Genomic DNA, 16,925 nt, shown 5'->3' with positions numbered 1-16,925 from the left:
AGCAGCTTGACTAGCTTTTCCTTATCCACGTAGCGCCCTTCCAGGGTTTGGCTGATCATGGTAGGATGATGACCACGGTAGACTATATCGCAAGTGATGGAAAATTTGCGCGGTTCGAGATGGGTGTTTGCGTAGAAATGAAGGCGTAGACACTGAAAGTAAAGACTGCTTGAGGCTGAAAGGCTGACATGGCTGAGTCGTACGAGTAAGCAGGCGTCCTGCAAGATGACGTCGGCAGGGGACTGTGAAGACAAAAAAACATTACCACCATTTCTCGTACACACATTTTAAGACGCATGGGAATTCATCGGTTGCATCTAGGTCTCTATGATTGCTATTCCCACGGAGGCTGACAGTGTAATATTTGTTCATTCACGTACGTTGCGATCTTTCCAATATGTTCGTTTTCTTACCTCCTGCATCCTTTGGCTACACATTAATGATTTGACCCCTTCGTAGACGCTATAGCATCAGCCGCTTGGGCTGAAGGAGCTGTGTGGCTGTCCACAATCACGATGGTACCCAAGCCTTGTGGATCCCTATCACCAAGGGTACAAGATTCTGCGCTTCTCTCTCCGCGTCGCTCCTAGCTGGACCTGGGAGCCAACGTTTGAATGCTCTACTGACGGTCAATGACCAATTGACACAGAGCACGAGATCACCGATAGCAGAGACATGCGTTTGGGTCCCTGTCACGAATTTGGCGTTGGGATGTCACTCGGTCCCTTCCGGCTTCTCCCATGTTTTCGTCAAGGATACCAATCTCGCGTTCGAACCTCTTAAGCTCCGCAAGATACTGCCTCTCACTTCACTGGCTCCCAGTTCGAATGTTTTACTCAGACAAGACGGTTTGGTTTCATTGAGAAAATATATAAAAACGACCGTGTCAGGATGATCTGCGCCTATGTTTCGAGGCAAGGCAGCGCGCTTTGTTAGCAGTCCAGTGGGCTGCATCAAGTTTAAACAGGGCGCAAAAAGCAATCAAATGGCTATAGACGGTGAAGAACTAAGAGCGAACAAAGTCTACATTTTGAGCATCAGTGACCTCGATTCTCCACCTTGAGCAAAACCTTTTGTTCGAAGGTCTCTCGCACTTCAGTTGGGTTGGAGCTGTCTCCAAAATCACTGCTCAGACACGCTGCCACTGCATCCCCATATGCTCTTCCCATGTAGGTCTTTAGCATTGGTACATGTGTCTTCACCAATGCTTGTAGCATCTCGGAGGGACTGCCTACGATGCCTTTGGAGATTGTTTCTAGAGGAGCCCAAAAGCCTAATTCTAACAGGACGAGTCCAACGCTGTAATATTCGTACTCCTGACAAAACCGATTTGGTCCGCGAAGGTAATCGGGATGCTGATACTCGAGTTGCTGGTTAGGGCCTTGGGTGAAAGCACTTTCCAAGTTCAAACGGCTATAGCTGAAGCCGATGAAGTAAGGTGAAGTCATGGCCTCTGCGATCGGTTTAGCTCGATCTGGAAAGAAAATGATGTTGTAGGAAGAAATGTTCTTGTGAAGCCAGTTCGCTTTGTGCATGGTCAGCACCATATTGATTAGGCTCAGTGCTGCGTCAAAGACTTGATCCAGAGACGGCCGCTGTTTCCTCGATTTCACCGTCGAAAGGATGTCTCGTAAGCTTATGGGCTTCTCCACGTCTTGAGAAGATAATGGAGAGGTCGGCTGCGGAGGCGGAAAGTAATAAACTATACCAAAGGCATGCTTCGCCAAGTCATGATAGTAGCCAGCACAGATCAGTACAGAGAAGGCGAGTCTCGTGGACGATGGTGCACGAAACGACGCAATGTCCTGAATTCGTTGTATCAACTCTTCCATGCGCTCGGCCCATTCACCGCCGTATTCTAACCATTCGACAAGAATTGGTTTTTCTGAACCGTCGGCAGTATGCAGTATGCCAGTGTTGTGCCAGTGAAAGGGTTTCAGAGGCTTGCTGATTTGTCTCTCGTCGATAAGCATGTTCGCTGATGACTGTACTCGATCTTCAAGGGCCGAAGCGATTTGCTTCATAGCCGCCAACAGACCGATGCGTCTGTACGCCACTGCCCGCGGGGCATGGTCTCCTATTGAGAGTTCCTTCGATGTATGTGCGTCTGGTCCGGGAAAAGCAGTCTCTATGGATTTCAGCCGAGCTCTATCTTCAGTATTCAGAATGCGGTTTTCCAGAGAATTAGCCATGCTTTGTCGGATCACGGAGGGTTGCATATCCCACAATTCGTCGACGACTTTTTGAAGATGATAAAGAACCCTGTACGGTCTTCGGCCGCCACCTTGAAGAACTCTTGCAACATTTTCCACCTCTTGAGATAATCTGGAGAGGTATCTTCGAACTAGCTGCAGATCCCCAAAATTCCGTGGTTCCTTCCGACCATACAATCGACCAGTTTGTTCAAGATCGTGATAGCCATTAACTTCACCCCAGATTCGAAACCGTTCGTATTCTATATCTATCTCGAGCTCAGACTTTACAAGGAGGGGCCGGAACTGCACGTCGACACTTTGATAGACTTCGTTTTGGGCAATATAGAACAAGCCCAGGGTGATATCCTGAGCTTTTGGCCGCGCCGTTGGCTCTTGTTGTAACAGGTCTTGTATTAGCAAGTTTAGGCTTTTCTGAGCGTCTGTGATCTTGTGCCGACCACCCAGTCTCGAAAGCCATTGAGACACTCCCTCATGTGGCTTATCGCCACCATGAAACGACTTACAAGTCCAGTATCCTGCGAGCGTAATCTCTCTTCCTTCGGAAAAGTTTAGAACGCCGGTCGGCCCGTCTTGTAGATAAGTCAATAGTTCAGACAATATGCAACCAAACGACCACATGTCACTTGACCGACCAACATGGAGTTTCTTGAAGTCGTCGTGAATTGAAACACATTCAGGAGCCCAGTATTCGCCTCCCCCGTTCCTGTATAAAGATTTGGACCCTTCATTCTCGTCACTCAGCTGTGAGAGACCAAAGTCCGAAAGTATGAACTTGCCGGAGCGGTATAAGATGTTGTCAGGCTTGAGATCATAGTGACAGCCTATCTTGCGTACATTGAAGGTATTCGAAAAGTAATCGTGAACTGCCTCAATGGCCGACGCAAGCTCATACAAAGCTTGAAGGACATTGTTGTCCGTCTCGAAGCCGGGAGGTCGACGCTGCTGGCGGAGAAAGTCTTTTAAGTCTCCATCAGCCAGGGGAAATAGGAAGTTGTGCGTCTGATGAATTGTATACGCGGTCAGAAGCTGTATGATGTTGGGATGCTGCAAGCAACGCAACAAAGAAAGAATGTGTTGTTCTTTTTGAAAGTCTTTCTCGGCGCCGCGCTTAGGCTTTATCTGTTTTCGAATAATGATGACCTTCAATGGCGAGATTCAGTTAACAGATGAGCGCAAGGGAGGATCAAGACACTTGTACCTGGCCTTTCACCTCTGGCACTAGACCTTGATATGAGGCTACCATGGTCATTTGGTGAACCTCACCAAAGCCACCCTCCCCTAATCTTTTACAGTCAATGAAAGGCAGAATCACGTTGTCTTCGAGTTCGCGGTGCGATTGATCTGCGCGAAAGAAAGGTGCCAAAAATTTCCATTGGTGCTTGTAAAATCTAGCACTCAGCTTCTCATCCCGAAGGATCAATCCCAGGGAGTGATGGGAAAGAGGCAATCTCGAATCCAGCTGACTTTGGGCGAAATGATCAGTCTCGATGAATTTCAGGATCAATTCTGGTCGAGACAAAGACAACAGCGTCGCGAATAATCGCAACCCATTGTCGAGGATTGCGTTGATGATTTCACGCTGTTGATAGACCTCAAGCACTCCCCTTCCGGCCAGAGCGCTGATGAGGGTTGCTATCTTGCTTTCTGGTAACAGATCTTTGAGAGCATCATGAGGAATAAAAGGTCTCTGCTCATAATTCTCTATCTCAGCCTCTTCGAGCTCTTCTCTCATCTCGCTCATCTCTTGTTTGATGGCCAGTGGCCAATTGAATGATATTTTCCGCTTGTAGGGAAGGTGTATTAGTACAAGACAGAATCTAGATGCTTGACTGCGATTCCCTTTGAACAGGCTTCCATGCCCGGCTAGCTGCTCGTCAGCAGACACTAGTCCCAAAATCCCTTAGCAGAGGGGCTACCTATAAGGTACCTAGGTACCTCGTGGTAAGTAGGTACTCCGTAAGCACGAACAACATCTACCATACCTAAACCAACTAGAAGTCTTCGGTCTCTAGTTCCATGGCATTTGGTTGGAAATTCTCTGATCTAGAACCTTCTCAATAGTGCTACATCTGGCGGAACAGGTTAGGAGATATTGAGAAGAGATCGAGAGAAACCGGACGAACGACACATTAAGACCACTAGATCGCAAGTCAACAGTTACAAAGGCCAGCTGTCAGGCATGCGGCGAACAAAAACGTCATTAGATGCCACCTCCACAGCCTTACGCGTACACCCTCCCCGCCACAGGAGTCTCCACACCCCTCGCGGTGGTAAAACAGCAACGCCCCACCTCTACTCGTACAGTACATCATCATGCATGCCCATTTCCTCCTCGCCCCAAACAAGTGGCTGAGCACAATCCATCTGACCCGTGCTCGAGCTTGAAGAATATGTTGCATCCGCGGCAACGGCATATTCCTCGTCCACCCCCATGATAGCTCCAACCGCGTTGAGCTGATTAAATCCGCCTACGTCCATTCTCATCCCTTCTCGCAACGCACAACCACCACTACATCATGCCAGACAAAGCCCTCGCGTACCAGGTCGGGCAGGTCCAGGGCCAAGGCCAACTGTACAGTACCAATGCATCAAGAACCACGACAATGCCAGCGCCAACCGAACTCCGCGAAGTCGGCGGCGGCAACGCTCCTTCCACCAAGCCACCCGCTAACACGGACATGGCATACACCTCCCCGCCGCCCATGCGCGTAGTCGGCAATGCGGGTCTTGTGAGGCCGACGGATGGGTTGGGGTTTGAGCCCGACTTCGTCGACTGCCCCAACTGTCGGGAGCGGAGGGAGACAATCGTCAACCGCGTTGCCAGCGAAACAACTCGGTACGTATCTAATCACACTTACTCCTGGAGATTGATCTTCGTGTCTCATGTGGATGTTCGCTGATGATGGGTTGTCGTTGATGACGACTAGGCAGCTAAGGTTTTCGTATGCGATGCGCAGCGCCCTGCTGCTTGGTATATGCGGTCTGATACCGGACTGTATGAAGATGGGGTATGATACCGAGCATCGGTGTAGTGGGTGTAGGTGGAAATTGGCGGTCCTACAGCATGACCAGAGGCCGGGAAATGCGGCGTATGTGCCGTCGCAATATACGGCGGAAGCATGAATCGACATGGAGAGGCCCTGAAAAAAGTGGTTGGAAGATAAGACGGACCTTTTAGTTCTTGAAGCAACATGTGGACTACAAAAGATCATGAAAGGTCAGCGCGCCCCATGAACTGTGTCGTAGTTCCGGTGGCACGTTTGAGCTAGGTATGTTGATTGGCGTTCGTATCCAGGCAAATGTTGCCTGCAGAGCTCAGCAGTCGGATGCCTTCCATCCCAACAAAGCACAGCTCAGTATTCATGCTATCCTGCTGAAAGAGAGATCGTCCGGGGGCTTAACATAAATCCCCCTCAACTGCCCTCTCCCCGAGGCCACCACTCTAACCAACTCCTCAGGCCTCGCTCTCCAAAACTGCTGCGTCTCCTCATCAATACATTCAAGAAAAATACCCAAATAGTGACCCGGCCCATGCTTACACTCTATACTCGCCACATACAGTCCCTCATGCCCATACCGCTGGAGATAGAGATCAATGTAGATTCCCTTGTTCGTTACCGCAAAGGGGCGGTTGTTCTCCCGACTTGGCGCGTGCTTGAATTCTCTGGTGCTGGCGAAGTAATCGGGTGAGGCTGCCAACAACCCTGAGCCCGATGATAATACATCGACCCCACGCGGTCCACGAATAAATGAACCCGCATTTTGGCTCTTCCACGCGAACAATGAATGATCATCACTATACCGCATAATCTCCTCCTGCAACCTTCGAAACGCCCTCTCTGCCCCCTCTCCATATAGCAGCGGCATGTTGACGCCAAAAAGACCGAGCAGACAATACGCAATATCCTCCTCAACAGTCACTGTCCTTCCCGCGGCCCACGACATCCGGCAGCTCACACTCGCCCATCCCACGTTCCTGCTCCCGAGCAGGACTTCCGCCGGGATGCTCGTCCGTGCCGTGAGGTCGGATTGCAAAGTATCTCTATCGCCAATCCGGTTCCAGGATGCGTCGAAGAAGAGGACGGACTTGGGGGCGATGAATTCCTGCAGTGTCCAGCCTCTCGTAAACCATTTGGAGTGCGTGAAGTCGCTGACGGAAGGGGAGGGATAATCCGCTAAATACACGAAACAGACCTCCGCATACTTATACCACTTGTACATTGAATTTATCGCTGTCGACAGTTCTGTTAGGTCCCTTTTATCAATACATATTGTGTCAAGCCAGAGGTGCTTGACTCTGCCGTTGTAGAGACGGACGAGGGTATTACATGAGTTGAGGATTTTTGCGGCACTGATGCGTTTGGGGTGAGAGGGGTTGGTGAATGTGGAGAGCGGGATGGATGGGTCGATAATGTCGGTGTGGATGATTTCGGGGGGGAGCCAGACATGGGAGATAATGGCGTAGGAGGGTGGATCGAGGTAGGAAGCGATGGAGTGAGTGGTTGCGTCTAGTAGGCGTATCATGGTCGATTCGTGGGCTTGAGCCCTTATATGCCTAGATATAAAGTAGGTTCGCAACCGAACTTTCTCTGCGTGATTTAGTACTTTGGTATTCTACCAAGGTAGGGCTTGACCTTTACCTGAGAATCATTGCGGGCGACGCAACGGCCCAGACGGTGTCGCCAAGTGCACCAAGCGGCTGTAGCCTGCACATAAGGCTGCTGATAGTGATAACGACTAGCACAAGCCTGTACTGATCACTCTGGTAGGGTAGGGTACGGTTATCTTCCCGGCTAAAGCGGGCAGCCCTGGCCCCTGGGAGAGCTCCGACTGAGCTTAGGGCAGATTTTATGTCTTCTTCTCCTGCCAAGAGAATGCGCGTTTGACGCGCTTCTTCGTCCGGACGACTATAAGTAATTACGAGGGTACATTCTTAAAGTAGTTGCTCTCTTTGCAGCTTTACTCCCGTTGTCGGCGAAGCTGATCTGTTTCATTTTTGTTTCATTTCTTGCTCTTGCTTCTTCTGCTTGTTGCTCACGCGCGATCGAAGCATGAGTGCTGTAGGGCTTACTGTAGGGCGTCTAGCTTCGAGTGAATGAGGAGAGAACGACGAGGAAGCAACCAAGGTGAACAGACAAATAGAGCGTAATTGCGGCTTGTCTTTCACTCTCCTCCCCCGGGGAATGCACCCAGAAGTTTGCAATCACACTCAAAGCACGCCTCATAATGGCTTTCGGAGAAGTCATCGATCTCCTCAGCTCTGAAGACGAGGCGCCGTTGCGCGCTCCAAGCCTTACAAAACCGATCGCAAAGACCGTCGCGGCCAAGGACGACTTCTTCTATCTATCTGACGACTTCGACACCACCGCGCACCTCAATGATGGCTGGGCAGAGAGTGCGTCTAAGAGAAGGAAATTAAGTCCACCGCTTGCCGACGAAGATAACGTCCAACCACTTTCGAAGCTACCCAAATCAAGAATGCCAATAATAACAACTCAGAGCGGTTTCAAGAGCAAAGTACAGGACGAGTACGGTTGGAAGGGGATCGAGGGATCTGATCCTATTATTTTCACATCCTCAGCCCACGCCGAGACAACGGCTTCTCGTGCAAAAAGGACGGCAATCGACGCCTTGTCAGCGCATGGCGGCGACGACTCGGATGACAGTCTCCCGGACGACATACTCTCCGCTTCTCTGCGCGCCACCAATGCTGCTTCAGCACTCTCTGAACGGACTACAGCGTTGCTTGCGACCCTATCCCAGTCTCCTCCACGCCGGAAGCCTTCCAATATCCGCAAGCCTTTGGGTGATATAGTTGGTAAGGGCAAGGCCCGAGCAAAATGCTCGGCAGATGACCGGAACTCAACGGGACCAGAGGATGGAAAAGGAACCCAGACGAAGCCCGCTAAAACGTTGAGAAAACCTAAGCTCACAGATGAAGAGAAAGCTGCTAGGGCGCGTGAGAAAGAGAGAGAGAAAGAGACAAAGAAGGAGCAGAAGGAGAAAGAGAAAGAAGAGGACAAGGAGAAGAAGCGACTCGAGAAGGAGGAGAAAGCGAAAGAAAAGGGTATAGCGGCAGACCTTGCCGAAGTCAACAAGTCAAAGCTGGACAAGAAAGACTCGACACCGGAGATGATCGTGAATCTACCGGCATCGATAGACGGCCAGAGTGTAGACATCCAGATTCGACAGTTTCTCAAGAACCTCGGTGTAGATGCGACTTTGTACCAGAGCCCGATACCCAATGTGATTAGATGGAGGCGAAAATTGAAAGCGAGATGGAACCCTGAGCTGGAATACTGGGAGCCATTGGGGCATATGCAGATCGAGAATGAGAAGCACGTCATGTGTATAATGTCTGCAAAAGAGTTTGTGGCATTGGCTATGGTGCAACACGAAGAACAAGATGTCGAGACGCACGTTGCGAAGTTGAAGAGCGCCTATGACAATTGCATACCAATCTACCTGATCGAGGGCCTACAGATCTGGATGCGGAAGAATCGCACGGCAGAGAATCGAGCATACCAAGCAAAAGTTCTCAGCCAGGCTCAAGCCGCCGAGGCTCCCGCAGGAAATCATCCCAAACGCAAGAAAGCCCCAGTGGAGATTGTGGACGAGGACACGATCGAGGACGCTCTTTTACGACTGCAGGTCATGAACGGGTGCTTGGTGCATCATACGATGACTTCCCTCGAGACGGCAGAGTGGGTTGCGAACTTCACGCAACATATCTCTACCATACCCTACCGGCATGTCCTCCCTCCCTCCCTTCTTCCCATTCCCCCTTCCTCGTCCTCCAAAGCAACCCTCACTGACACCCACCAAACAGAAGCCAAAGAATGAACCTCGAAACCTCCTTCTGCATGGAATCCGGCCAGGTCAAAACCGGCGAGGACAAAGACGACACTTTCGTCAAGATGCTCCAGGAAGTCGTCCGCGTCACGCCCCCCATCGCTTACGGCATCGCGTCCGAGTATCCAAGCGTGCTCGCTCTGGTCAAGGCGTTTCGGAAACACGGTCCCCTCGTGCTGGAGGACTTGCAGGCAAGTCTCTTTTCCATTCACTCCTTTGACACCGACGGGCCTCGATGTGTTATAGAAGGCTGACCGAGATGATGCCGCGAAACAGAAATCAGCGAATCGGAACGGCGCCCTCACTGACCGCAAAATCGGCCCCGCCATCAGTAGGAGGCTGTACAAGGTCTTCACGGAGACGGATCCGGCGTCGACGGATGTTTGACTCTGCCCGATCTCAGTCGGTCGCTTTGCCGGAGTTTGCCCAGGTCTAATATAAAAATCATCATCAGGGAACATTAAAACATAAATACAAAACACCCAAAACAAAGTTTAAACCATAAACCAATGATTTAAAAAAAAAATAATAACTATTATTCAATAAAATTATATAAAGTAATATTATCAATTAACAAACACTATAATATCAAATTCAAACCATAACCAAAACAACTATTTTTAATACCAAACCATAAAATAAAATCGATAATATAAAAATAAACCAATATAACAAAGACTTAACTTAAAATCGATAAAAAAAAACAACACATAAAATAATTATTTAATATAACTTAAGCAAAAAAATAAAAAAACCTAAACAAACCATAAATCGAGTAACTTTCAAATTAATATAAATAATTTTAAATATATATTACAAATATAAAGCAGATAATAATAAAAATAAATAATAATAGATAACTAAATCTTATAAAAAAAAAAGGAATATAGAAACCATATAAAATAATCGTAAATAAAAAAAGAAGATTTCAAATAAAAATAAACTAAACTTCAAAACTAAAAAACTAAACGTTAAACGATTTAACATTAAAGCCTATAATATTATAACAGTATCTATTATCTAAAATAATATATAAACCTTTAAACTTATAACCTCTATAAGTTTTATAAGCCCAAACCTTTTTATAAATCTTATAAATTTCTAACTAAAATAATATATAGATAAAGCCTCCTATTAATAGTCTATCGAATAAATAATTAGAACTAAGAAAAAACTATTAATTTAAGTCTTATATAACGAGAAACGTATTTCTTATTAAACTTCTTAAAGGCTCAAAAAATTATTTAAAAATACGCTAACTATAATAATAAGTAAATTAACTATAGTCTATAAGCTACGAAAGTTATAGAAAAGTTTACTATCTTATTAATTAATTATATTAAATCTACAATTCACTTAATTAATATATTAAAAAAACATTTTAAAAGTATATAAAATAAGTACGATTAAGTTCTAAGAGGATAAGCTTTAAGTTATAAGTTCTATAGAATAAGTAAGATAACTTAAAGTTATCTATAAATATAATAGAAAAATACTAATAATAAAGAAAGATTAAAAGAGCAATAAAATAGATAATTAACTTTTAAAATATTATTAGAGCTACGAAGTCGATATAGTTAGCTATTAAATAAAGAATAATCAAACTTATAATCATAAAACTATTAAAAATTCGACTTAAAAGTTAGTAATTAAAGTATAATATTTAGAAAAATATATATAAATAAATAAAAAAATACTCAATTCAATAAAAAAAGGACTTAAGATAATATATAGATATATAAAATTAGAATAAAGAGAATAATAATTTATTAAATATATATCGAATAAAGCTTATATTAATATTATTTAAAGAAACGTTATATAAACAATATAATATTAAAAAAAATAAAATAAAAAAAAAAACAAATAAAAAAATAAAAAAATATAAAAATATAAAATAAAAAAAAAATAAAACTAAAAAAATAAAATTAAAACGATATCGTCTTTATATATAACGAATATATATTATATATCAATATTAAAGTCATAGAGTTTTATACAATAACGATATTATCTCTTATATCTATCTATGATATTATATATATTCTTTAATTACTTAATATCGAATTTTCTTATCTTTAATAATTATATATTATAAATATCTAGAAAAAATATAAAGTATAGAGATAACTACTTAATAGATAAAGTGGACTTTATTCAAATAATTTAAATAATAAAAAGAACGCTATAATAAAATAAAATATTAAATATATATAGTAAAAGAGTAGCCTATTTCTAATTTAATCTAACTATTCTTAATAAATATAAATTTAAAGTATTAGAATTATCGTCGAGTTTATTATTAAATATATCTATAGATATTATACTTAATAATAACTTAGTTTTTATACTTTATATATTAATAAATATAAAATAAATAAATTAGCTACTTTAATAAATAAAGGTTGAAAATTATGATTCTATAATATTAGAAAAGCTTGGTAAAGTAGCAACTAACCCATTATTAATATCTTATTAAGATTATTAATAATAATCTTATTAAGATAGATAAATAAAAAAGAATAAGATTAAGTATAAATAAGTATCTTAAGATAAAATATAAATTATAAATCTTAATATTATTTAGTAGTAAAAGAATAACTCGCTATAAACAATTTAAATAAGAATTTTAAAAATATTATTATATTAGATTAGCTATTTTAAAGATATAAAGAGAGGTAGAAGTTTAATTAAAAAAGGCTACTATATCTCTACGCAGGCCTATTAAGATCCTACCTTCGCTACCGAAGACTCCATAAACCCCAAGGCCCCAGCCCCATAGACTCTCCTAAGACTTTATCGCAATAATAATAATAAATAAAGAGATAGAAGCGGTAATAGAGGTAAAAGCGGTAGAGAGGTAGATAAATAGATAAGATAATAAGATAAATAGTAGAAGAGAGGAGAGAAGAAGAATAGAAGAAAAGAGATATAATTTCACGAAGGATAGATCGATAAAGCCTAAAATAAAAATTAGTTCTTCGATATAGAGCCTTAATAGTAAGGAAGAACTAGAATTTTCATCTTATTGTGTGGTGTTACTATACAATTTTGGTGAGAAGTAGATATTGAGTGTTGGACCGGATTTATCGGGTTTAAAATTCGCATTTCCTAGTATTTCGCGTTTCCCAGAAACTAACTATGCTGCCCTGGTTATTTTACCCAGCGAGAATTTTTCGATGGGGCTTGCGTACTTGTGAAGAGGCTTGTGTACCTATATCTCTGTGTTGTTGCATAGTTCCTTTCTTGTACACAGATGCTTTGCGAGCATAGGATATACAGCGTATTAACGCAGCTGCATTTGAAAAGGAATGAAACCCATCGGCGCATTAGTGCACGTGTCCGGATTGTATTCCAAGCAAACCTTCCACCGGTCCAGAGTAGCGGATTCGAGCTTGTTTGGAATGACAGCACAGTCAAGTATAAGAGGGTCGCACGCATCAGTGCCGTAAGGATCTTCTGTGGAAACACCGGGCAGTGAGTTTGAATACTTTTTGATAGCAGCTAAATACGAGAACCTTGCAAAGAGGTATAGACAAGACAGAGGCCAGAAAACACAGATTGGCAGTCGGATGTACTCATATCGAAAACAAACTCCTAGGCAAGCATTCAGATCTCCATGGAATCGAGCAGTAGAAAATACGACAAAGAACGCCATGATATCCCGGTTATCTCAAACATTCATAGTTCACGAAGGCACTATCCTAGCGGTCACAGGTCTCAAATCGCTCACTCTCTTCTTGGTGGTTTCATTCTGTCCAACATCTGCGCCACTGTCATGCACGGGGTCATCAGCATCGAGGATCTTGACTCCGTAGTTCTTTTCTTGTAGATATGGTTGCATGCTATCCCTTCCCGGCCCAGTTTGTGCGGTACTGTTGCTGTATCCGCTCATACTTGTGCTACTTCTGGCCTCATGGCCGCCAACGAGATCGGGTGTTGGAGGAATGCTGGAGGTTCGGCTTCGGCTGCGGCCGTTTTCATTATTTGGGGTTAGAAAACCGGTGGATTCGCCGTGGCCGCTGTCATGATCCGCGGAGTCGTCGTTGGCGCCAAGTAGGCTGACGTCCGTGTGCATACTTATGTCGCCGTCGGATTGGGTGTGCTTGTGCCCCATGTTGCTGGTGCTGGACTGAGGTTCGGGCTCGATGGGTTCGCCATCTTCATTCTCGGCATTATGCGCGAGGTGGAGACCTTCAACAGCAGCAGCACATTGGTCACTGATATTGCGGATGATGTAGGCAATGGCATCAGTCTTGTCTCGAAGATGACGATCAGCAACGTCAGACATGCTGAGACGGTTCCCACGTGTATTGCTGGTAAGTGGGGAGAAGAAACGTGATTCCATCTCTGGAGTGACTTTCTCGTCGGCGATTTTGGTGCCGTCGTTGGTGCTTGTCCGAGAGACTGAACGGCGGGCCTCGTTAAGCAGATTTGGATCCCGTTGGACGGCCTCGCTGCTTGTGACGGACTCGTGGTCTTCCACGTCCTCTGGTATGTCTTCGTAGCCTTCTTGGAGGTAGTTGCTGAGTTCGGGAGTGTCGTTGAGAGAGCGCACGATGTGCTCCATGTGGTGAGTCTGCCCATCGATAAGACTGCGGAGGTGCAGAACCACACGTCGGGACTCGTCGCGTTGGCGGAGAATGGTCGTGTTTGTGTGCTGGAGAGCGGAGAGCTCCTTCTTGTTGCGCTTACGTTCTCGCTCGAGCTCTTCAGCGATGTCTTGCTGGAGGACAAGTGCTTCGAGAGCATCGTCGCGTTGCTTCTCCGTACCGTTGAGGCGCTGGGTGAGGCGAGTGGCGTCATCTTTCTGTTGCTCGATGAGCGATGTGAGGCGACGATTCTCGCGCTTATGAGTCTCGATCTTGACTTTGAGCTCTTGTGTCTCTTTGGTGAGTTGTTCGGCGAAAGCTTGGAATTTGAGGAACTGCCAATGCCGTTAATACATAGTCGCGAATCTTTGTCAAGAGACACTGGTACCTGTTGCTTCCAGCTTTCAAGCTCATCCACAAGGAAGTTGTTTCTCTTTGTGACTTTGGTAAGCTCGCCATCCATTCTACCCTTAAGGTTGATAAAATCCTGCCACGCTTCCATAGCATCTCTAGAGTATTGGTTGCGTTCCCGGACAATCTCATTGAGGTGGCGCATTGAGACCTTCGTCATCAATGGCTTCTTTACCGAAGTACCGAAGATAGCTTTCATGCCAGAATTACGACCCTGCAACAGTCCATTAGTATACAATATTTTCTTTCGTAGATCGCTTTTCAACTCACGAGCTTCTCGCAGACATGATCCATAACTCCCATAACGCTACCTTGATTCCACCAAGGCGGATTTTCCACACTCTCCACTTCTCCCCTCATAACAATAATCTGACCAGCTGGAATGAGCTTGCCACCGCCGTAAGCCGATCGCAAGTGCGTGGGAACACCAGCAGGGGCAACATCGCCGCTTAGAGCGTTCGTCAACCGGGAAATCATCTTGGCTCTCTGGCCCGACGTCAAAACAGTGGGAGGTGCTGAGGTCATGACATAGTTGCGGTCCAGGTCGATGACCAGAGCATCCGAGGGCGCTGTGAAGAGGCTTCGACATTCGGCTGTAATCCCGAGCATATATGGTCCTGGCTCTTGCACGAGCTCTTTCGCATGCCGTGCATGGACGACTGGCACGTACAAGCCACTCCACTCGTAGACTCGAATGCAGTGGCGTATAGTCTCAGTTGCGACAGTGAGCATTGCTGGGTAGTGGCTGACGAAGATAATCCTTCGGGTCGCTGATACTGCAGCCTCAATGACGCCGACGATATTGGGAATGGAAAGGCAAGTAAACAGGGGCCACATGCCGAAGTTCTGAAAGCCAGTGGGTGAGGAGGGGAACTGGTAGCACAGAGCGTAATCTTTCATATCTATCCTCACAAGGTCATTCAGTCGTGGTGCTGGGAAGCTGAGTATGCGCGAAACCTCCTCGGCGTGGAACAGGTTGGTAGCCTTGTTCCAGTGAATCCACATTCCTCGTAGGTAGTCCCCTAGCAGGTCGTATAGAGGGTATCTGGACAGAAAGCTCAAACAGTATGGGATCCAGTACGTCTCGTCCGAAGACTCATAGTAGTCCGGTTCAGTCTTTCTTCGCAAGTCACGGATTGTGTCAGCGCGCTTTTCGTCTGCTCTCGACCACACTCTCAGTGCAATGCCATAGAGGGTATGTGATGAGTCTTGTTGTAATACAAAGGAGTGGTGTACACAGTGTGGTTGACTTCGCCCGGTGCAAATTTCAACGTCGTGGGGGAAGCAAGCCTATCCATGTCAGTTCCCCTGTCCCGCAGCAAGTTCACCGCGGATGCCGTAGCTCACCCTCATAGCAGCGTATAGAGCGCGTGCGATCTCATTGTCCTGCTCCAATCTGGGACTGCTACCCAAAATCTCTGGAAGCCAGAATTGGCCAACGGCACCCTTCATGTGTCCAATCTTTCCCTGAGCTGGGGGCGGTGCCTTGACCCATTGCGATGGTTCTCGTCCCACTCCACATACCATATATGCATGAGTGAGAGTCTTGGGGGTCCGCTGATTCGGCTTGATGTTGAGCGTGGAGGGTATGGGTTGTGTGATACGGGAGTGGAGGGAGGAGGTTCGACTTGGGATCATAAGAGAGTGTTCGCCATGATCGCGGGTCGTAGGTCTCTCTCGGTCTCCGTTCCGAGTTCGGGGACGTGGGGAGAAGGTGTCTCTGAGTGAAGGGCCCATGTTGAAGAATTGTGGACTAGGCTCTGGCAAGGATTGGAGCGCCTCAATGCAAGCCCACTGTTAGAAGTTTGCCGCCAATACTTCAATTGAACCTGTAGATATTGCACGATGATCTTGCTAGGCACTGCACACAGATTGGCAGATTCTTTTGTCCGTGCGGCATCAAAGATGTTTATTAAGCTGTCGCTTGTTTGACCTCAAGCGCGGGAAATGCAGGTACCAGAGGCACAGATTCCCAGGGAGCTGGTCAGCGGCACGATTGATCGCTGGTGCAGCTGTCAAGATTTGCAATGGAAAACCGTCGTGCAAGTGGAATAACAATTCTGCGTGAAGGTCTTATGGAAAAAAGGAAAAAGGTGGGAGAAGAGGAAGGATGGACTCTTCCACGTCGTCGCCCAAACGGACAGGGGCATCGTGGTGACGGGAAGCTGCTTCCCCTCGTTGGTTTGAATTGGTGAAAGGCTCTTTTGTAGAAGAACGCCCAGTCAGGCTCAGGGCAGGGATGCTATGGAGGTCAAATTTAGGGGGATGACCCAATAAGACATTAGCTCTGCAGCGGCATCACCGGCCTCTGCACGTTCCCTTAGGCTTGCTAACCCGTTACGTGGGGCTTAAGGGGATGTGATACTGCACTTGCAAGGATTGTAAATTCACTGCCGAAGTCAGGGGCGGTGGGATGATTCCCAGATAATGTAATAAAGTAAAGTAGAGTATAGATAATTAGATATGCATTGTCGGAAGTTAATCGTGGAACTTGGAAGTTAAAAAGAAGACGGAGTCTCTGGTACGTTTTATGAAGGAGTCATGATCATTATTCATTACTACTTGTACCCTGTCTAACGTAAGCTACTTTTTCTCCAAGCCCTCCTCTTTCCACTGGTCTTTGATCGCGACTGCAACTGAAGGCTTCATCAGCATAAGGCTCGAGGTGGATCATCATCCAACATGCGGCCGGAGCATTGATAGTAAATTTATAACTTGGATCTTCTGTGGCTTGGCACCAGTAATGGTAGTTGATCAAATGTGCCAGCCTCCCAGGTTGATGGACGCAGCTGAAACGGCCCATGCAGCGGGGAAGGCTTCTGCCGGGAACAAGACCAACCCAAAACCTTCGGCC

The 16,925-nt window shown here is 45.8% G+C and overlaps 5 protein-coding genes across 5 annotated transcripts; 2 read left to right on the top strand and 3 right to left on the bottom strand.

Moving 5' to 3' along the window:
* Positions 1-1,037: 1,037 nt before the first annotated feature.
* On the bottom strand, positions 1,038-3,957 carry HO133_007069 (uncharacterized protein; the record flags this gene model as incomplete). Its single annotated transcript, XM_037297964.1, has 2 exons — positions 1,038-3,356; positions 3,415-3,957. The coding sequence occupies 2 exons, from the start codon at positions 3,955-3,957 to the stop codon at positions 1,038-1,040; spliced, it is 2,862 nt and encodes a 953-aa protein (XP_037156599.1).
* A 775-nt stretch (positions 3,958-4,732) lies between these two features.
* Positions 4,733-5,394, top strand: HO133_007068 (uncharacterized protein; the record flags this gene model as incomplete). The annotated part of the gene is made up of 2 exons (XM_037297963.1): positions 4,733-5,052; positions 5,220-5,394. The coding sequence occupies 2 exons, from the start codon at positions 4,733-4,735 to the stop codon at positions 5,392-5,394; spliced, it is 495 nt and encodes a 164-aa protein (XP_037156598.1).
* A 276-nt stretch (positions 5,395-5,670) lies between these two features.
* HO133_007067 (uncharacterized protein) lies at positions 5,671-6,740 on the bottom strand (the record flags this gene model as incomplete). The annotated part of the gene is made up of 2 exons (XM_037297962.1): positions 5,671-5,690; positions 5,756-6,740. The coding sequence occupies 2 exons, from the start codon at positions 6,738-6,740 to the stop codon at positions 5,671-5,673; spliced, it is 1,005 nt and encodes a 334-aa protein (XP_037156597.1).
* Positions 6,741-7,442: 702 nt separating this feature from the next.
* HO133_007066 (uncharacterized protein) lies at positions 7,443-9,455 on the top strand (the record flags this gene model as incomplete). Its single annotated transcript, XM_037297961.1, has 3 exons — positions 7,443-8,965; positions 9,046-9,259; positions 9,345-9,455. 3 exons carry the CDS (start codon positions 7,443-7,445, stop codon positions 9,453-9,455), a joined length of 1,848 nt encoding a protein of 615 aa, XP_037156596.1.
* Positions 9,456-12,756: 3,301 nt separating this feature from the next.
* HO133_007065 (uncharacterized protein) lies at positions 12,757-15,808 on the bottom strand (the record flags this gene model as incomplete). Its single annotated transcript, XM_037297960.1, has 4 exons — positions 12,757-13,995; positions 14,049-14,285; positions 14,342-15,361; positions 15,419-15,808. The coding sequence occupies 4 exons, from the start codon at positions 15,806-15,808 to the stop codon at positions 12,757-12,759; spliced, it is 2,886 nt and encodes a 961-aa protein (XP_037156595.1).
* Between the last annotated feature and the right edge of the window lie 1,117 nt (positions 15,809-16,925).

The sequence above is a fragment of the Letharia lupina genome (assembly GCF_014066315.1).
Source record: "Letharia lupina isolate WasteWater1 chromosome Unknown contig_3, whole genome shotgun sequence".
Taxonomy (NCBI): Eukaryota; Fungi; Ascomycota; class Lecanoromycetes; order Lecanorales; family Parmeliaceae; genus Letharia; species Letharia lupina.
This window is presented reverse-complemented; position numbering and strand designations above follow the sequence as displayed.